The 22,253-nt window shown below is 43.4% G+C and overlaps 1 protein-coding gene and 1 long non-coding RNA gene across 8 annotated transcripts in view; one reads left to right on the top strand and one right to left on the bottom strand.

The window, feature by feature from the left end:
• The window catches only part of COBLL1 (cordon-bleu WH2 repeat protein like 1), a 188,541-nt gene that overhangs the window by 74,809 nt on the left and 91,479 nt on the right, over positions 1 to 22,253 (top strand). Inside the window, exon 1 of one of the 7 annotated variants that reach the window (XM_056533255.1) lies at positions 10,730 to 10,791. The exons of 5 other annotated variants lie outside the window; for them this stretch is intronic. In XM_056533255.1, the coding sequence (XP_056389230.1) occupies positions 10,786 to 10,791 (6 nt within the window). In that variant the 5' untranslated portion in view covers positions 10,730 to 10,785. Of the gene's footprint in view, positions 1 to 10,729; positions 10,792 to 12,991; positions 13,113 to 22,253 lie in introns of those variants that run through there. One more of the 7 variants, XM_056533257.1, reaches the window with a different exon arrangement.
• On the bottom strand, positions 4,897 to 10,232 carry LOC130283789 (uncharacterized). The gene is made up of 3 exons (XR_008846849.1): positions 10,201 to 10,232; positions 5,345 to 5,449; positions 4,897 to 5,248 (listed from the first exon to the last, which is right to left on the bottom strand). It is a non-coding gene; the product is annotated as an uncharacterized LOC130283789 (long non-coding RNA).

Here is a 22,253-nt window from a genome sequence, read left to right as displayed (position 1 = left end):
TTATTATGATATCAATGTCACTTGACACTATTCACTGTAGCAGGGTAGGGGACAAGACGTTTATAGAATGACAAAACAGTGTTAAAATGACATGGAGCAGCCACATCTAATTTCTAGTTGTGAAAAAAAAAAATCTTAAAATTCCAAAGAAAATAGAACACTTCACTCTGTTATATTGAAAAATGTGTCACAGGAGCCATTGTGCGGTTTTGGCAGATAGCGGTCGCAGTGGACTCATGACAGATTTAGACTGGAATCCTTACAAACGTGTAATGGAAGTGTTTTATGGCTCTAGAAATGAAGACATTATGGCTGCTTAGTTATATGTCTTCCCAGTGGACAATGTTCAGTTACTGGAGATTGTTCTATAAAAAAAAAAACATACTTATAATGGTTAGCTTTCAGATCATTCAAGGCTGAGTCCATTTTACAGGTTTGTTTTTTTAACTGCTTCCAAAGTTAAAGAATTAAGCCTTTATGAAAATTTCCTAAACTTTTCTGTCTATAGATGTTGTGCCAGGATATGTATCTCCATGGTAACAGACTACAAACAAACCCTGTGTAGTCTGATCATTCAGCCATACTACTCTTTTTATTCATATGCTACTCTTTGCTTACCTACCAAATACTGTAAATGTTTTTAAGAAGTAAGGACTGATTAAAAAAAAGATAGCTGCAGAATCAGACTATACAGGGGTTAATATAAGGGTTGTTTAAATGACAGTGCCCATTTAAGAATATTGCCGGACGTTCCTCCGCTAAATGGTCTTCTCATTCTTTCGGTGGAATCCGCCAGGAATACATTGCTGTCTATGGGAACAGCAATGTACCCTTAGACCTAATGCTGACTGATTCCGTCGGCCCTGGTTGTACTCGGAATCTCGGGATGTTCTCCAGCCGGAAATTTCGTATTGTGAACCTAGCCTAAGTGGGCTGTGCCACAGACAGGACGCCACATGGTACCTTATTCTGGTAAAATTGAACACCAACATTGGCTCTTTACTTGTCTCGAGTACCTTGGAGAGAGGGGGCTCAGCCCTGGTTATCCACCCCACAATTTGTAGGGAAGGGGAACACCAAGCCCATATGTCCTGGGTGGATAAACCTGCCACTCTAAAGGGTATGTTCACACTACAAAAATTTCCTGAATTGCACTCGGGAATTCTGTTGTATGAACCATAACATTGGTATGAATGAGCCATTCGTGGACCCATTAAGACTGTGGAATTTCAGTGGCAGAAAATTCCTCCTTGGAAATTGATCTGCCGAAAGAATGAACATGTTCACCAGTCCCTACCCCCAAAGGATCAAGGTGGCGGGCGCCAGATGGAATCTCCGAGAGGAATTCCTGATCAGAATTCTGCTCACGGAGATTGACTAGTGTGAACATACCCTAATGGGCTTCCAATGTTGATATTTGCTTTTGGGTCTCCTCTATTCTTTGTATGCCATTGCTGTGCTGTTGCTGCCTAATGATATTACGTAAAACCTGAAAACGTGCATTTATTGTGTTGTGTTTTACGTGTCAATCATTTTGAAGGCTTACAACTGTGTTCATGCCTGGTGTCCAGGATGATGTATTGTGAGAAGTTTATTGTGTAGACCTAGAAAAATACAAGAACACGTCATGTATGTAACAGATTCATAAATCATGTATCGTTTGCATGTCCTTTCATATACGGCCTGGTATTCACAAGTAATTTATGTAACCAATTCACATTCCTACTACTACTAGAACATTCCTTTACGGACACTCACAGGCCCTATGAGCGAAGTATCTGTTGAATTTGTTCAAGAATCCTTACTTATATGGTGTATAAATAATGGACCTGAGAAGGAACCACGGTCAGTGAATTACTGGAAATATGCTGGAAGTTGTAGTTCTGCAGCAGCTAAAGGCACATTTGATGGGATTCACTGCTTTAAATATTCCATGTCATTTCTGAACAAACTTTGCATAGATCATAGTTCAAGCAGGGCTCAAGTCCTGCAGGAACATGTAGGAACTGAGTTCCTGCACTTTTTCCACAGAAGGAACCCCATTCCCGTTCGCAGTAGTCCTGCAGGACCATCCCTTGAGTGAAAATCTCGCTTAAGTTCCCACGCTTTTTTTCCCCAGGACTTGAGTACAAGCAAATAACTTTGGAATACACTGTATATCTTATAGACAAAAATGCTTCTTTCTCCTTTTATCAAACGTCCCCCTCCTGCTGCTCAAATAATTTTAGAAAATCATCTCAGCTTTGTCCTGTGTCTGCAAGACAAGCAATACAAGCCTTTGGAGGGGGAGGAGGAAGCTCCACCCAACAGCTCTGGGAGAACTGCAAATCAGAGATGAAGACTGCAGAGCAGAAAAATTTTGGTGCAGTTTGGTGTTTTTCAATTCTTGACCATTTTCTATTGTTAAAGGGGTAGGGGTAGTAGACACTTTCTTATGTGATCATGTATAGGTAAGCACCCTTTACATATGTCCATCTGCAGTTTTCTTTAACTCCAGCGCTGCAAAAAATGCGCCGGAAGGAAAATGAAGCCTAAAGTGATCCCATTCATTTGATTGGGACAGTTCACAGTCATCCGTTGTCTCAGTTTAGATGCCGGATCATTGGATGCGCCGGATCGGCACAGACAGGGGAACGCATCTTGCTGCGTTCCCCCCATCCGATGATCACAAACAATGGATGCCGGATGATGCACAACTGATGCCAACTGATGCACTTCTGGCATCAGTTGGTGCATCCGTTGTGGGGATTTTCACGCCGGATATATGTAAACCTAGCCTAACAACAACTGGTACTGTATAGATCAAAATGGATAGTTGTGCATCACCCTGAACAATGGGGGCCTGGCATATTAAAGCATTAGGAGAGTATTGGACAAAATGAAGTAAAGTGTGATAATATGGAAATGTGGCACTAGCTATAGTGTGATTACCTAAGGGCCGCGGAGGACAGGCTACTAAGCGTTCTAGTGCACTGTACCTCGCCAATGGCACAATTTATGTTTTTAAGTTTTGATATTTTAGCAAAGTTTCTTGTCTTAGTACCAGTTTTTTTCCAGGTCGGACCTGTGGTTGGTTTTTTGAAAAGGACCAGAAATGGCTGCATCTGCTTTACAATTGTAATGTGCATCTGCACTATATGCCGCCATATCTACCAACGAAACTGGAAAAAATACCACCTGAACAATATGGAAACATGTCACCGTGTAATTTATGTCTTAATACTCGCAGCTTGACTTTCTTTGCCTTTTCTTGTTCAGATAGGCAATGCTTTTAGCATCCTCCAGACTACTCTAACATCTACATAACATCATGGGTTGCTGAAGCCTCCAGTGCTCATGGGTAAATTGGGCCGTAATTGAGTCGCTGCTATTTCCTTGACAACTTAATTGGCTTCAAGCTAGTAAAAAGTAATTGTGTTAAAGATAAAATCTGATTATAATATAATGGGATGTCGGAGTCACTTTTTTGTCCTAGATTAGTGAGCTACCAAAAGTGTTGATCCCCAGGAGCCTGTGGGCTGTGAGTCTCATCCATCTATTGTGTTGGTACTGTATAGTAATACAATATAGCAGTGTCCATTTTAGGATATTGTCAGTCGTCAGCTGGAACTCCGTCCCTCGTCAGGCGAAACAGCGTCCCACCTCCTCCCTAGCACCAATCTCCGGCATCAGCCACAACTCCGTCCTCCATCCTCTCAACCGAAACTCCCTCATCCGAAGCTCCATCATCCCCCAGAAGAAAAACCTTCCTACTGTGTAGCAGAGCCGAGTCAGTGTCGTCTCTCTGCTATACAGGTTCTGCTGTACATGCTATTCAGTGTCGGCTCTGCTACACAGACTCTGTAGAACATGTAGTGTCTGTAGTACATGTGCAAGTTTCACAGTTTCGACCTTGCTATACATGCTGTGCTGTGTCGGCTCTGCTATGTGGAAGGAAGTTGTGTCTGAGGGAGAATCGTCTGAGGGATGACAGAGTTTTGGACAAGGGAGTTTGGGATGAGGGAGTTGTGGCTGACGCCTGACCGAGGATTGGTTCGAGGGAGGAGGCGGGACACTGTTTCACCTGACACGGGACGGAGTTACGGCTGACGACTGACGATGGGGGACAGAGTTGCGGCTGACGACTGATGATGATGGGTCTGAGGGAGGAGACGGGACCCTGTTTCACCTGACGTGGGACGGAGTTACGGCTGACGACTGAGGATGTCCTAAAAGGGACACCGTATGGCAGTGATCATAAAACATAAACATAAAAGTTGACTACAGGTTCGTTCACTTGGATCCGCCCTGATGGCATGCCATGGCATGGCTTATGGTTGTCTTAATGGAATATGTCGTAATTTGAATCTCCCACTGTTGGAGAAAGAGGACACAGACACCCGGACAGGATATGCATCTACAGCTAGGGTTGCCATCTGGCCAGTATTTTACCAGCATAGACGGTATTTTGGCCACCCCACAGGTATTATTATATTAAAAATACCGACAATGCAATGGATGGATCAAAACAATCCTCCAACTAGAATAGAATAGAATATTGCACCATATGCTATACCAGTCTTTTCCAACCTGAGTGCCTCCAGCTGTAGCAAAACTACAACTCCCAGCATGCTGGGAGTTGTAGTTTTGCAACAGCTAGAGGCAGCCCTGGTTGGGAAACACTAACCTATACTATATAGTTCAACATGCTGGGAGTTGTAGTTTTCGTTTAGGGCAGCTGCTAAACCACAGACTGTATCAGAGCATGCTGGGAGTTGTAGTTAGTAACTACCTGCAAAAAAAAAAGCGCTCAAAAAGTCAAATCAAAACAAAACTGGCACAGATCGGGGTGCATAAAATGACCCTCATACAGGCCCATATAGTTATAGGGGTCAGAATAGGACAACATTTCCCCCGCATACGTGTATCTTGTGATGTCACGTATATATAATTAATAATGCAAATTAGTATGGTCGGGATTTTGTTGCAAGAAACGTATAATACAAATTGCAACCAAAATACCTGCATGTTGTCTGTACTATACAGAAGCTGGAAAGTGACATGTGTTAATACCACGATACATCACCAGGAGGGTGAAAGTCCTGACTATATATAGAATATATGATGATGGTGTCAGGGATCATCATCACTGCTACAAAACAAGGTCCTCCTTCTGCAGTGATGGCTTTTACTGCATCCATGTCCCATACCCCGAGAATGGTTGATCACAAGATGATGGCAAAGGTAAAGGAATCCTCCAGATGGTTCTCTGACATCGATGAAGAGATATTGTCAGTGGATGGGCACACACACAATAAGAAGCCAGAGACTTATTGTTATTTTCCAATAATGAGGATTCTTTTACCTCTGAGGCCATTCATCCAGATTTACTTCAGTAGCCTGTCTGCTCATCCTCCTCATTGTTGCAGGTCCAAAGTGAATGGTTTTGATGCGTCCGATGTTACAGTATCTAGAAGGATGTTACCAAACTTTATGTCAATAGAGAGGAAAAAATAAAAAAATAAGTCAGTTACATTAGTTTAGATCCTACTAGCAGAGTACCTGGTGTTACATGTTTTTTCATACCTAGACCTTGTCGGAAAGTTATAAAGGAGGATGCTCTTGCCCTCATATCTCATCCTCATATCCTGACCTCATATCCTGTACTCATATCCCGACCTCATATGCCGACCTCATATCTCCTACTTATATCTCGTCTTCATATCCCGACCTCTTATCCTGTCCTTATATCCCATCTTCATATCTACACATTATATCCTGTCCTCATATTCCACCCTCATATTCCTACCTCATATCCCGTCATCATATCCCTACCTCATATCCCATCCTCATGTCCCACCCTCATGTCCCACCCTCATGTCCCACCCTCATATCCCACCCTCATGTCCCACCCTCATGTCCCACCCTCATGTCCCACCCTCATGTCCCACCCTCATATCCCACCCTCATGTCCCACCCTCATATCCCACCCTCATATCCCATCCTCATATCCCACCCTCATATCCCTCCCTCATATCCCATCCTCCTATCCCGTCCTCCTATCCTGTTTTCATATCCCAACCTCATATGCCGACCTCATATCTCCTACTTATATCCTGTCTTCCTATCCCGACCTCTTATCTCATCCTCATATCCCATCTTCATATCCCTATATCATATCATGTCCTCATATCCCTATCTCATATCCCGTCTTCATATGCCACCCTCATATCCTGTCTTCATATCCCACCCTCAAATCATGACCTCCTATCCCGTCCTCATATTCTGACCTCATATCTCCAACTTATATCCCATCCTCATATCTTGCACTCATATCCCTACCTCATATCCCATCCTCATATCCCGTCCTAATATATCCTGTCCTCATATCCTGACCTCATATCCCGACCTCTTATCTCCTCCTCATATCTCGTCTCATATCCCGACCTCATATCCTGTACTCATATCCCGACCTCATAACTCCTACTTATATCCCGTCCTCACATCCCGTCCTCATATCTTGCCCTCATATCCTGTCTTCATATCCCTTCCTCATATCCAGTCCTCATATCCCGACCTCATATCCCGACTTCATATCCCGTCCTCATATCCCGACCTCATATCCCAACTTCATATCCCTAACTCCTATCCTGTCCTCATATCCCAACTTCATATCCTGACCTTAGGTGGGGCTGAATTGTGAGGAAGAGATTGCAGCTGAAGGACCTGTAATGTGGGTGTATTACACAAAATTTGTGTTTTTGGCCTTGAGCCAAAACAAAAAGGCTTGTGGGAGGAGCACGATTTTGGTAGGGGTGTGGCTTGCATGAAGAGTGTGGCTTGCAAGCTGGACTGACACATTCACCAGGAGACGCAGAGCGGAGCTTGTAGAGTAAAGTATCGGAAGTCCCATATATTTGCATGGGACTTCAGATGAAAACTCTGACCCCCCCCAAGTAAGGGGGTGGGTTAGGGTTGATTTAACTATCCTATCATTTTTGGTTTACATATGAATAACGTGTACAAAGTTTCATCAAAATATCTCCATTCGGTTAGAACAGCTGGAGGCACACTGGTTGGGTAACACTGGCCTATAATGATTTACACCAGTCTCTTAGCAGTCATAATCCAATATAAGTGGGCATCAGGAAAGTCTCACAACTATAGCGCAGCTTTCCCATTCACTTTTATTGCAATCTGACTCACATCACGCTCTCACGCTAACCGGCATTAGGGCCAAAGTTGTCATTTAACCATTTATAATCAACGACAAGAAATAGGAATAGAATAGGAAATAAAATACATTGATACAATAGCTGACAGGGCACAGGGCACATTGGCATAGCTCCCTTTCCGATAGTACATGCACATGTATAGACCATTACAGTGCCCTGAAAATCACTCTCAGATGTTGGCATCGAAGGGTTCAGGATATGAGGTTCATTTGTACCATGCATCACACAGGGTTCATGTTTTCCCTCCGCTCCATTCGGCGCTGCCAAGTCATCTGGTTCAAAAAGAACATATAAAACCTACAGTGGCTATGGTTACCGGATCAGACATGCAATGCCAGCCGGGCAACAGAGCATGCAAATCAATGCGGCAGTCTGGATTAATAAGTATTTAGGGCAGTGTTTCCTAACCAGTGTGCCTCCAGCTGTTGCAAAACTACAACTCTCAGCATGACCGGACAGCCTTCAGTTGTTGCAAAACTACAACTACCAGCATGCCCGGACAGCCTACAGTTGTTGCAAAACTACAGCTACCAGCATGCCCGGACAGCCTACAGTTGTTGCAAAACTACAGCTACCAGCATGCCCGGACAGCCTACAGTTGTTGCAAAACTACAACTACCAGCATGCCCGGACAGCCTACAGTTGTTGCAAAACTACAACTACCAGCATGCCTGGACAGCCTACAGTTGTTGCAAAACTACAACTACCAGCATGCCCGGACAGCCGTTGGCTGTCCGGGCATGCTGGTAGTTGTAGTTTTGCAACAACTGAAGGCTGTCCGGTCATGCTGAGAGTTGTAATTTTGCAACAGCTGGAGGCACACTGGTTGGGAAACACTTATTTAGGGGGCAACTTTATTTGGCTACTGTTAAGCAATGACTTCAGAGAGGCAACATAGACTGCACATATATTTTGTATATTCCTTGCCCTTTCATTTATGAACCACACCCAATGACCACCATTAGTCATGACTAATGCACATGACTGCTGGGAAAACATTACAGTAGTGGGGGCGTACTTGTGCATGCAAACACAGACGCCATATATACACACAATACTATTGAGGCAATTAGTCCTGCCTACCATCTCCACCAGTGGCGTGATCAGGGAGAAAAAGCCTACGAGAGTCCATTAAAGGGGTACTCCGGTGGAAAACATTTTTTTTTTTTTTTTAAATCAGCATGTGCCAGAATGTTAAAAAGATTTGTAAATTACTTCTATTTAAAAAATCTTAATCCTTTCAGTACTAATCAGCTGCTATATGCTCCACAGGAAGCTCTTTTCTTTTTGAATTTCCTTTCTGTCTGACCACAGTGCTCTCTGCTGACACCTCTGTCCATTTCAGGAACTGTTCAGAGCAGGATAGGTTTTCGATGGGGATTTGCTCCTACTCTGGCAGTTCCTAAAATGGACAGAAGAGAGCACTGTGGTCAGGCAGAAAGGAAATTCAAAAAGAAGAGAACTTCCTGTGGAGCATACAGCAGCTGATAATTACTGGAAGAATTAAAGGGGTAGTCCAGTGGTGAAAAACTTATCCCCTATCCTAAGGATAGGGGATAAGTTTGAGATCGCGGGGGGTCCGACCGCTGGGGCCCCCTGCGATCTCTCTGTACGGGGCCCCGGCTCTCCGCCGAGATAGCGGGTGTCGACCCCCGCACGAGGCGGCGGCCGACACGCCCCCTCAATACATCTCTATGGCAGAGCCGGAGATTGCCGAAGGCAGCGCTTCGGCTCTGCCATAGAGTTGTATTGAGGGGGCGTGTCGGCCGCCGCCTCGTGCGGAGGTCGACACGCCCCCTTCTCGCGGGCTGTCGGGGCTCCGTACAGGAGATCGCGGGGGGCCCCAGGGGTCGGACCCCCCGCGATCTGCAACTTATCCCCTATCCTTAGGATAGGGGATAAGTTGCTCACCACTGAATCACCACTGGACTACTCCTTTAAGATTTTTTAATAGAAGTAATTTACAAATCTGTTTAAATTTTTGGCACCAGTTGAGTTAAATATTTTTTTTTCCAGCGTAGTACCCCTTTAAGTGTACCCAGGAGTCTCAAGTAGGCATGTTAAAGAGGGCCTATAGCCAACACCCTAAAAATTTCATATTACTATAATTAAAGGGGTACCCCAGGGAAATAAACTTATCAGACATTTATTCCTTAGATGAGCGCAAGTGATGGCATGCTCAGCCAATCAACGGCTGCAGTGATGTCCCGTCGCAGCTGGTGATCGGCTGATCAGGCTGTCACTTGCGCTTATCCGGGAAGGTGGGGGCCGGAGAGAGCCGAGGACAGGTAAGTAGACGGGGCCCTGAACAGGAGATCACAGGGGGTCCCTACGGTCGGACCCACCATGATCAGACACTTATCCCCTAACCTGTGGATAAGGGATAAGTACCGTATCTTATAAGTTCAGTTCCCCGGACTACCGCTTTAATTGCCATAGTTGCTCCCAAGATATGAGGGTTTATATGTTGTTTGACAATTCGAGGAAGGACATCGGACGTAAATGTACGTCCTGGTGCCCTGGTACTAACCCAACAGGTCGTATATTTACTTACTAAGGGGCATTCTGACTATGAAGCGAGCGCAGGATTCAAAGATGGCAGCTCCTGGCTGCTATCAGCAGCCGAGACCACGGTGCCAATGGTGGACATCAGCGATCATGCTGATGCCCTGCATTAACCCTTCAGATGATCAATGCATGTAAAGCAGTTGCGGAGCTTGTATTCACTCCTAGGTGTCTGGGCATGTTAGGGGTTTGTTATTGTGCAACAGCTGGAGGCACCCTGGTTGGGAAACACTGCTCTCCCATATGCATCTATCAGTCTTTCCCAACCAGGTTGCTCCTGGCTGTTGAAAAACTACAACTCCCAGCATACTCCCAAAAGGCTGTCTGGGAGTTGTAGTTTTGCAACAGCTGGGGGAACTCTGGTTGGAAAACACTGCTATACCATATGCATCTACCCTATTTGGAGGAGATTTATCAAAACCTGTGAAGATGAAGAGTTGTGCAGTTGCCCATAGCAACCAATCAGATCGCTTCTTTTCTTTTTCACAGGCCTTTATAAAAATGAAAGAAGCGATCTGATTGGTTGCTATGGACAACTGCTCTACCTCCACACAGGTTTTGATAAATCTCCCCTATTTGACAATGTTTCTCACTAAAGACCTGACACATACAAAAAGTGAAAGTGAAAGTGTTGCCCATAGCAACCATTTCCCAGATCACTACTAGCAACCCGAGAGCCAACACATGATTGGTTTCTACTTCAGCCGCCCCACTCTTTTTGCTTGTTAAGAGCCTGGAGCAGTGTTTTCCAACCAGGGTGCCTCCAGCTGTTGCAAAACTACAACTCCCAGCATGCCCGGACAGCCGTTGGCTGTCCGGGCATGCTGGGAGTTGTAGTTTTGCAACAGCTGGAGGCACCCTGGTTGGAAAACACTGGCATGGAGTCATAATGGTCATGTGATCTCTTATGGGCGGTCACATGACCATTCCTGCAGCAGTGATGCAAAAGAGAAGGGACAGGTCTGCCTGGTGGCTGCAGAGTGCAACAGACCATGAGTATCTGTTCATGCTGGTAATGTTCCTATCAGACCGCCAGGGTGACTATGCCAGGAGTATTTTTTTTGCTTGTAATGGACTTTTTAGCATTGCACATATATTGAGCACATGGTTTGCAGGCTGCAGCATGTCTTTCCCCCCAGTATACAGGGGCATTGTGTTGCATGGCCTGGGCTGCAGACATGTTTCCTTTGTGGCCGTTGCCTATGGAGGATTGTATTATTTTTCTATTCTTTGGTCACTTTATCCCGGTTCCCACCATTGTGTTGGTTCTATCAGTCATTTTATGTAGAAGAGTTTCTCAAAAATGTGCACCTCTGTTATTTTTTTCCTTAAATAAAATTACGGTACTTTTAAAAAAAAATTTCATTTTAATAATTTGTTTTTGTGGCTTTTAATTTTTTATTTCATGTTTTGTTTTTGTTTGCTTTTTTCATGCAAAATTCTTGAATATTATGTAACAGGAAAAATACAACAGAAATACACGTGCATTAAACACTAATTTGGAACACCCCCCAAAATGCCACATGAGTGGTGAGGGCGGGTTCATACACGGCATTTTGTGGCAGTTTCTCATTGCGGTTTTTCAGCCAAAGCCAGAAGCGGATCCTTTATATGAGTGATATGCAAACTGAGGACAACTAAAACTATAACTCCCAGCATGCCCGGCAGCTGTTAGCTGTTGTAGTTTTGCTGAATTGTGTTTCCCAACCAGGGTGCCTCCAGCTGTTGCAAAACTACAATTCCCAGCATTCCCAGGATAGCCAAAGGTTGTTCTGACCCCCTATAACTTTTTTTTTCTCCCCGTATACTGGCTCATTTTTTGCACCATGATCTGTAGCTTTTATCGGTTCTGTTTTTGCGTATGTGACTTTTTGATTACTTTTTATTCCATTTTTTTATGTGATGTGACCAAAAATCAGCTATTTCGGACTGATATCTGTATATTGCTTGATGAAACCATAGACTTAAAGGGGTACTACGCCCCTAGACATCTTATCCCCTATCCAAAGGATAGGGGATAAGAGGTCTGATCGCGGGGGTCCCACCGCTGGAACCCCCGCAATCTCTGTGCAGCACCCAGCATTTGTTTAGAATGCTGGGTGCGAGGGTCAGGACGTCACGGCAAAACCTCTCGTCACACCACGCCCCCTCAATGCAAATCTGTGAAAGGGGGCATGGTGGCAAAACCAAAGGAAAAATAAATTACTTTAAAAACCATTTTCTAATGACAACAATTAAAAATTTCCCTCATAGTGATTCTTTTTTAGGACTCGTTCACATGGATTCTGATCACGGGTGGTCCGACCGCTGGAGCCCCCTCGCTATTTCATTTATGAGGGAAGGCCACTCACCAGTCCTCTGCACACTCCAGCCCCCAACTTTGGAGATGGGCTTCAGCGACGGCCCTTTCAGCAAATCACTGCCCGAGCGTGCGGGGACTGGTGAGTAGACCATATACTGATGAGTAGCTGGCCCCCATACAGTAGACAGTAGATTGCCCCCATACAGTAGATCGCGAGGGGCCCCAGAGAACCCCTTTAGGTATTCCGCCCCTAGACATCTTATCCCCTATTCGTTGGATAAGATGTCTGATTATGGGGGTCCCGCAGCTGCCCCCCACCCCCCCCCCCCCCCCCCCCCCCCCCCCCCCCCCCCCCCCCCCCCCCCCCCCCCCCGCAATCTCTGTGCAGCACCAAGCATTTGTTTAGAACGCTGGGTGCCGGCGGCAGGGTCATGAAGTCACGACCACACTCCTCGTGATGTCACACCATGCCCCCTCAATGCAAGTCTATGGGAAGGGGCGTGGCAACCGCCACGCCCCTTCCCATAGACTTGCATTGAGGGGGCATGGTGTGACGTCACGAGGAGTGTGGTCGTGACGTCATGACCCCTGCCGCCCGCTCTAAGCGTTCGGAGCAAAATGTTCCGAACGATGGGGCAGCGGAGTGCCCCTTTTAAATGACACAGGTTTTTCAATATGATCCCTATTCTGTTTAAGCTGTAATGTGCATTTATGTATCTTCGCCATTAAGTTTTTGGTATGTTCCTCAGTTTAAAATCTAAAAACCTTGATAAGAACAGATGTCAGGTTCGCATGACTGAATTTCAGCCATGAGAAAAGTTGACAACTACGTAGAAGGAATATTAAAGCTTCTTAAGAACCTGAGCGCTCGGTGAGAAGGATTAGTCCTCCTTGGCAGATCTGCTGCTGCTTGTGAGAGAAGGTAGAGGTACGGGAAAGTAGGCCGTGCAGCAGAGGCGCTCATATCGGGGGGACAGCCTAGTATTGTGGGATCAGATGAAGGGCAAAGTATGGAGCCTGCTCTGCTGGAGGTAAGAGGTTATTTTTATGTAACCTTTATTGGAAATTCTACATTGCTTTCCTTTTACAAGTTATAAATCAAGTGCTCAGAGAATGTCATCTGTAATAATATGGACCCCCAGGGGTAGTTATTGGGGGTGCAACTACACCGGAAATGCAGTGTTACGGTAAAACTTTATTTACACGGCACACTTCATTTCGTGACCCAGGAAAGTCCTTATACTGTAGAATTGGCACACAGGGTGGAATTTATTCCCCAAAAAAGACACTGGTAGTATAAATGCACCTGGTGTGGCCCCGTTACTGGTTTTGCATTGGGGTCCTGAAGCTTCAAATTTCAACTTTATTTTTATTTAATTTTTTAAATTTTTTTTGGACTAGATTTTTGCAGATGTTGTACCCCTGGTGCCTTTGGGGGGCTCCCAGGTCCTTCAGGTTAAAAACTGCCCATTAGTGCTACGGATATTGGGGGGGTATGTATGAAGGATTTTAACCTGTTTTTTTTTTTTTACTGTGATTTGTCTCAAATTTCCTTTTTATGTCACTTTTTGCGACAAACAATTGCACCAAATGGTTTAGAACAAAATCACTGATTTCAATTTGTTAGTCGTGATTTCAGTTACAATCATTCTTTGGTCTGGAATTCATTAATTGCGACTTTTTGATTTGGCGCAAGTTTAGGCGCAAATACCTTCATTTAGGCGCAAATCTACACCATGAATAAAGTGGCAGAGAAAATAGCTACAACAATAGAACGTCCCAAAGTCAGATTTACTGCCTGGAATGCTGGGGTCTGCGCCTTTTGTAGGGCTACATTTGTGCCAAAATTACAAACTTGCGTACGACAATTGATAATTTTGGCGCAAATATGCTCCATTTGACGCAAGAAAAATACATAAAATCACACATTGCTACATCATTATTGATACATGGCCCCCAATGTGACTATTGTAGGTGTCAGACGCAGATGGTGCATTAGTATATTATGCGTTTTTGTGCCCCCTCTACAAGATGTCCTATTTCTAGTGCAGCCATGTTTATTTCCTGCCTTCATTACTAGATGTATATTTTTATGTGCTCTACTATCTCTCGTAAAGTAATGTGATTTTTTTTTTTTTGTGTGGTTTATAACCTTTATACATATTACACATTTTTTACATATGCCTTTTACTTGACCCGTCACTACTACAGCCAAACTTTAGCATTATTTTAACACTTGGGCCCTCCGCCAGTTCTAGCGAGCGGAACCTGATTCAGCATAGAAGGTCATAGGAGTGTGTTTGTGTGACGGAACGCAATATGGATAAATGTGGCAAGCCTTAAAGGGGTATTCCAGAATTTGTTTTTCTTAAGCATTTGAGCCTATGAAGTTGCAATACTTTTTTTTTTTTTTTTTTTGTCCTGTGTTCATGAAAATGCAAGGGAACCACATCCAGAGGTAATGTGGTGCAAGTATTTTTATTAAACTTTTGACCTTTCCCAACATTCCATGTAGCCAGAGACAAAATGTTATAAGTCACATGGTCTCCAGGGGGTGTGGCTATGCCGCAGTTAGCATTACCCTTCCACTCTGCTTTCCACTTACCCACTGCAGCATAGCCAAGTCCCCTGGAGACCATGTGACTTATGACATAATGGGGGAGATTTATCAAATCTTGTGAAGAGGAAAAGTTGACCAGTTGCCCATGGCAACCAATCAGATTGGCCTCTTTTTCCTTCCCCCCCCCCCCCCATTTTTAGAAAAAGAAGCAATATGAATGGTTGCTATGGGCAACTGGTCAACTTTTCCTTTCCACAGGTTTTGGTAAATCTCCCCCATTGTCTTTGAACGCATGTCATTTTGGGAAAGATCAGAGAAAACAGTAAAATAAAAAGACTTGCTCTACAACCCTTCTGGCTGTGGGTCCTGTGAATGAAAACGTGACAAAGCAGCGGACGGAGGTCTTAGGACTGAGACACGTGTTGGGGTGGCGGCATCCTGGGATGTACTATGCTCAGAGTATAGTGGGGTATGTATCCATGTTATATTGTCTATATGGCTAAACTAATGCAGCAGCATATTGACTTTGCACCGGTACCTTATTTTTCTCTATAGTTTACCATGCATTACTGCACATACCTTTAGTGCTTTTCTGTTTTTTACCCATATTATGGTTTTTAGCCACAAGCTCTTTTTGATATATGTTCCACATGGTCCAATAATTATTGTTTACATTAGTCCCAGGCTGCCGCCTTCTGTTGTGTATTCCTCCCTGTTTTAAAGGGGTACTCCTGTGGAGAACTTTTTTTATTTTTTTTTTATTTTTATTTTTTAATCAACTGGTGCCAGAAAGGTAAACAGATTTGTAAATTACTTCTATTAAAAAATCTTAATCCTTCCAGTACTTTTTAGGGTGTGTATACTACAGAGGAAATTATTTTCTTTTTGGAACTCAGAGCTCTCTGCTGACATCTCTGTCCATTTTAGGAACTGTCCAGAGCAGCATATGTTTGCTATGGGGATTTTCTCCTACTCTGGACAGTTCTTAAAATGGACAGAGATGTCAGCAGAGAGCACTGTGCTCGTGATGTCAGCAGAGAGCACTGTTCCGAAAATAATTTCTCCTGTAGTTTTCAGCAGCTAATATGTACTGGAAGGATTAAGATTTTTTTTTTTTTTAATAGAAGTAATTTACAAATCTGTTTTAACTTTCTGGCACCAGTTGATTTAAAAATAAAAATAAAAAAAAGTTTTCCACGGGAGTACCCCTTTTAATATGAATCTTATTGTTTGTCATGCATTATGCAATAAAGATTGATATCATTTTCTGTACATCAATTCGTGCAAATAGCTCCTTTTTTGGGGTTTATTAATAGAAGCAAATTACAGTATTATAACTTAGCAACATGGGCTCAAAGGGCGAAGGGGAAAACAAAAAAATCATTTAATACCCCCTTTAAATCCAAGGACCGTATATCTAGCTATATACTTTTATTTTCAGGCTGCGCCCTGTATATTGTCTCTCCATTTCCCAATTATCTCCAGAATGTAAACGCCCTTTTAAAAACATTTTATTTTGTAAACATTTGCCTATCTAGAGAGGTTTTACGTCTCACCTAAAAATATCTTCAGTAGGAGCGATCAAGTGAACGCCCATTTGCAACATTTCTAAACAAGTTTCCTAAAATAATCCGGGAGTTGTGTTAGAATCAATTAGTTTTTTTTTTCTTCTTTTTTTTGTTACTGTTAGTTTTGTGTGAACTTTGCTGGGATAACACAATCTCAGGGGGGAAAAGCTTCCTTTAATGTTTCTCTACCATTTCCCCCCGTTGTTCATTAAAGACAATCAGTCTCAAATGGAACTTTTGGCATTCCTGGCTGTTTCTCAATTTTTTTTTTCTGCCACCCCTGACCTCACCCTACTGCTTAGATACATTAAGAACCTCCAAAAATGTAAGTTTTTTTTTTTTTTCTCTTGAAGTTAACTTTTTGTTATTTTTATTTTTTTGTTCTTTAATTGGCAGGAAAGTGGTGCCGCAGTCTTGTCTGGTTCCCATAGTAGGGGATATTGAGCTGTTCAGATACTTCTAGTACTGAATGAGTTATACAAGACTCTGGAGCCGAGTCCACTTGTAATAAAATCATGTGTTTTCATGTGATAGCGGTGGAACCGCAGGAAGTCAGATGGTAATGCGGACATGTGATTGCTTTGTTTTTCTTTTTTCTTCTGTCTCTTGTATCATCTGTTGGATGGTCTGTGCATAAATCACACACATTTACAAAAAGTATATATTTTTATTCCTTTGGGGTGAATGATGTAAATGTTACGGTACAGTATTTAACTCTAGTCCAGTGCTTCCCAACCAGGGTGCCTCCAGCTGTTGAAAAACTACAACTCCTAGCATGCCCGGACAGCCTTCGGCTGTCCGGGCATGCTAGGAGTTGTAGTTTTTCAACAGCTGGAGGCACCCTGGTTGGGAAGCACTGGACTAGAGTTAAATACTGTACCGTAACATTTACATCATTCACCCCAAAGGGAAAAAAAAAGCATTGCTCTAGTCATTGATACATGGACAAATTCGTCACACATACTGTATAGGGCAGCAATAACATACAAAGCTATCGGAATTCCTGCTGGTATGACAGGTATGTGCTTACATATCATAACTGATCAGTGACATTTTCCTGCCTGACATTGTGCCCTTACTAGGCAACAGGCTTTGTGGAGTAGAGAATGTGCATGTGCTCTATACGGCTAAGGAAACGTGATGGACGCGAGTCACCGTCATTATAGTTATCTTACACATTTTTTTTTTCTTTTCTTTCTTTCTTTCTTTTTTCTTTCTTTCTTTCTTTCTTTCTTTCTCTTTTCTCTTTTTCTTTTCTCTTTTCTCCTTTTCTTTTCTCTTTTTCTTTCTTTTTTTTTTTCTCATCTCATCTGCCGACCAGGTGATTCTCTTGAATGTGTGCGACATCTTTGATCAGTTGCACAAATATTTTACCATATTTTGTGTCTACAGCTCCTATATGGACCTGTGTGTCTCCATGGTTACAGACTACAAAGAAAAACCTGTGTGGGGTCTGATCATACAATTGTTCTCCCTTCTATAGGTTAGATCTTGCAAATCCCAATGCTTCGGGCTAGTGCCTCTTAAACCCAGTCCAATAGCTGTCTATAAAGTACTCTACATCTGTCTAGTACAGTAATTATGAGTACTGTACCTCTACAGTGACTACTGTCATGTACCTTTATTTTGCCGGGTGGATGGGCTGAGGTCCTCCTAGGTGCAGCTCAGCCTGGAGGCTTTGCATTCCATGGCACTCGCGCTACAAGAGCACACCTTCGAAACAGCATAGTGCATCGCCAATACAGTTAGCAGATGCTACAGCTGTAAAAGTAGGGGACACATGAAAGTGACTGTGTGGTGTCCCGGTACCCTATTGCATACCGTACCTAGTGTGGTGGTCCCCAAAGTCAGAGTAACTACGTTCAGGTAGGGTCCCCCAGGTGGGACAGCCCCTAGTTGTCTCTTCTCAACTCTAATTCTATACTGTTAATACATGTACATATTTGGTAATACTGTATATTTAATATAATGTATAGTATTTACCTTGTTTAGCGTCGCAGGACCTTCGGTCATGTGACCATGTTAATATCCTCTATGGTATGTTGGAGGACCTTTGGAGGTCCTTGGGTCACGTGTTACCCACAATCCTTTGTAATGGTGATTGACACAAGTATTGGACCAATTAGCACTAGTCCAGCACCTGCCCATATAAGGGAGCTGTAGCCAATTATAGCTCTCTTGGGTTGCTGCTCTCTTGGATGCCGGACTAGCAGGACGGATCTGCGCAACTTGCAAAGACACGCTAGGCCTGAAAAACCTCAGCGGAACTTAAACTGTGAGTTCTAAACTACCCCTGCTAAAGCTAGCGTGACTACTGGACCGCAACTAAATCCCCTAAATCCAGTGGAACAACGCCTAATATCCTAAAGACTCTAAATTGCTAAAGTCCCAACCTTTGTCAATCTCCAAAGCTCCAAAGCTTGCATGTATAGCAACTGTTCCGGTTATGAAGCTTGCATAAAATCTTCAGTAAAAGTTGCAACTGTTTCAGAAAACTCTCCGGTTGTGGACATTCACTTATTTAATACCTCCCTATCGCTCTTGGGAAGGGTGGTGCTAGGACAAACATTACAGAGGAGCCCTCACCCTGGCGTCACGAATAGCAAGGGTTAACGAGCACCCTTTAGTAACCGCACAGCTACACTCCCCATACCCTACACCCCCAGGCTATCACAACTGCAACTACAAAACCTGACTACACAAGGTATGTTTGTGGTCTGTAACCATGGAGACACACAGGTCTGCATAGAATCTGTATACACAAATCGGTATTGTTGCCGTATATTTATAAACATATTTATACTTAAAAAACATGATTGAAATTTGCCAATGTAAAGTGAATATACCATGAAAGATGTGCTTTTGTTTCCAAATGTCAACCCTTTGTTACTGTTTGTATACTTTGGAAAACGTTTTATCTGATGCTCGCAAGGCATATTTATAGCAGGAAGTGGCATTATAACAAGTTGGCTGAGCGGGATGGCTTCTTCTATACGGTGTAAATCCTTTAAAACATAGAAGTTTGCAACCTGAAGCCCTTTATTTTGGTATAATCCAGTGTCCGCACACCACAGTGCCACCATGTGACTCACAATGTCACCTTTACCGTCTGTCGTCCTTAAGTTAGTTCGATTTGGCTGGAACACAAAATATTTTCATAGTCGCGCCACTTAAACATCTGTATAAACTGTGGGGCTGGTCGCCATATGTTTTCAATCTAAATTTTGTATGTAATATTTAGCAAAATCCGTATTACTTTTTATTTTTTTTATTTTGCTAGTGCTGTAACTGGGAAAGCATGGGGTTTAAAATGCCCAAAAAGTATGTCTAGAATGACAGGATGAGACAGACTTGTACCATGTGATACTTTTTTTAATATCTCTTGTCTTGATATTATAACAGATATTGAGCACTGTAATCGGCCTAGAAAAACAGTAAATAAAGCTGCTTATGTGGAAAAGTTGTAATTATCTGCTATGTCGGCATGATTCTCTACCGCAACTTCTTTATTGCCGTAGTATATATGTGGAAGGCACTGGAGCTGATACTCTTGTCTTACTTGACTCGTAACGCCCTTCGCTCTCTGATGGCAGGATATCTTTCTAAATGTTCCAGCTAGGTCATTGCCCAAGACTACAGCGATCAGGATACGGTTTTGCCTATGTAAGTCCTATGCTAGTCTATGGGAGTTATGGCAAATCTATATCCTGATCGCTGCTGCTTTTGGGCTATACATTTCTTTTTAAACAGATATTTTGCAGCTGGAGCGTGATCGAAGTTGTATCGGGTAAATATCTAATGTGCCCAGGCTGTAGAATAAAACAAAATAAAAAGCTTTTACTTACCTCCCTCGCTTCCTCGTAACCTCCGGTATCTGCGTCCGGTTCCGAACACACTGCGGATAAACCCTATGAGGTACCCATACACATTAGACTAAACTTGTTAAAAAAAAAAAAAAAAAGATTCTTCCAACCAAAAGGATTGTTCATTGGGTAAAGCTGACTGATGGCATACTGTCCTCGCCTTTGAAAAAATGGCAGCTGCGGCTGAAGTTTTTTCGGATGAACACAAGATCTTTTGTTCAGGAATCTTCAGAAAAAAAAGAACATTTTGAGAAAGTTTGTTCATCCTTCACCTGGTGTCCTCTTTCATGTATGGCCAGCGTGATCAACTATAACGACCAATATGGACAACCTGTGTATGGTGTCAAAATGTATAATAAAGCAACTTATGATCAGACATCTTGTCCCCTATACTTTGGATAGGGGATAAGATGTCTAGGGGCGGAGTACCCCTTTTAAAGTGTACCTGTCATTTCAGGTGACTTTTAGGACAAAGCTGTCCTGTGTGTCTAAATGGGAAGCAGCACTATTTATGGCCATTATATTACTTGTATATGGTATTATCCAGCAGATTTCTGCTCAGAAGGCTTTATCTTTGATTTGCAGTTCTCCTAGAGTTGGTGGGGCTGAAATTCTCCCTCCTTCCTTTATAAACTTGTATTGCTTATCTTGCAGACGCAGAACAAAGCTGAGCTGATTTTTTTTTAAAAAAGATTTGAGTTGCAGGAGGGGGGGGGGGGGTGAGTAAAGAAGTTTCTTCTATTCACTTGTACTATAGATCCATAGTTAGTTATCCCCTCACACAATGTTCGAAGTGTCTCCCAACTGGAGTATTGAGTCAAGGTGAGAACTCTGTTTGTATTGAAGCCTATAAGGGCAGAATATACCATTGCCAGATCATTGCAATGATTACAGAGGCACAATGTGTATCGGGACGAGCACGGTGTGCGTTCATGGCATAACCGGCTGTGGCCTGTATATACTGTATGGGTATTCAATAAATGAAGATCTGTATATGTATTGCATAACTATAAAAAGCAGGAAACGTAACCAGATGTGATCGCATTGTGCTTGCATTTTCTGGCAACGTGCACAGAGCTGGGATCTTGCAGTATAAAAACCAGCTGCATATTATGTTATAACATAGGACAGCTGAAAGGGTTAAAAAGGTTTTCTGGTTTAGAAAAGCCTTTTTCATACGCTGTGTTTTACAGTGGTCTCTAAACTCTGGCCCTCCAGCTGTTGCAAGACTACAGCTGTTGGCTTTCCAGGCATGCTAGGAATTGTAGTTTTGCATTTTTTCTCCCAAAACTATGTATCACTCTGCTCAGCTCCTCCTTCCTGTATGTAGTCCCCCCTGTAGGTAGTTTTCCCCCCTGTATGTAAAAAAAAAAAAAAGTTTTGGTAGGTAGTTCTGTATGTAGGAACCCTCTGAAGGTAACTTGTCCCCTGTAGGGAGTTTGCCCCCTGTATGTAAAAAACCTAGTAGGTAGTTTGCCCCTAGTAGTTTGTCCCCTGTATGTAATAAACCTGGTAGGTAGTTTTCTCCTGGTATGTAAGACCCCCCCCCCCCCCCCGTAGGTAGCTTGCCTCCTGGAAGTTGGACCCCCTGTAGGTTTTTTGTCCCCTATATGTAGAAATCATGGGTAGGTAGTTTGCTCCTTGTATGTAGGACCCCTCTGAAGGTAACTTGTCCCCTGTAGGTAACTTGTCCCTGTATGTAGGACCCCCATGTAGGTAGTTTGCCACCTGTATGTAGAAATCCCCAATAGGTAGCATGTCCCTTGTATGTAGGACCCCCCCTGTAGATAACTTGCCCCCTGTATGTAGGCCCTTCCTGTAGGCCACTTATTTCCTGTAGATAGTTTGCTCCATGTATATAGGACGCCCTGTGGATAGGAGCCCCCTGTAGGTAGCTTGTCATGTGTAGATGGTCCTTCCCCTGTGTATAGGACCCACTGTAGGTAGCTTGTCATCTGTAGATAGTCCTTCCCCTGTGTATAGGACCCCCTGTAGGTAGCTTGTCATCTGTAGATAGTCCTTCCCCTGTGTATAGGACCCACTGTAGGTAGCTTGTCATGTGTAGATGGTCCTTCCCCTGTGTATAGGACCCACTGTAGGTAGCTTGTCATCTGTAGATAGTCCTTCCCCTGTGTATAGGACCCCCTGTAGGTAGCTTGTCATCTGTAGACGGTCCTTCCC

Source organism: Hyla sarda, chromosome 8 (genome assembly GCF_029499605.1).
Source record: "Hyla sarda isolate aHylSar1 chromosome 8, aHylSar1.hap1, whole genome shotgun sequence".
In the NCBI taxonomy this organism is placed as follows: domain Eukaryota; kingdom Metazoa; phylum Chordata; class Amphibia; order Anura; family Hylidae; genus Hyla; species Hyla sarda.
The sequence above is the reverse complement of the archived record's forward strand: the minus strand, read 5'-3'. Positions and strand labels throughout refer to the sequence as shown.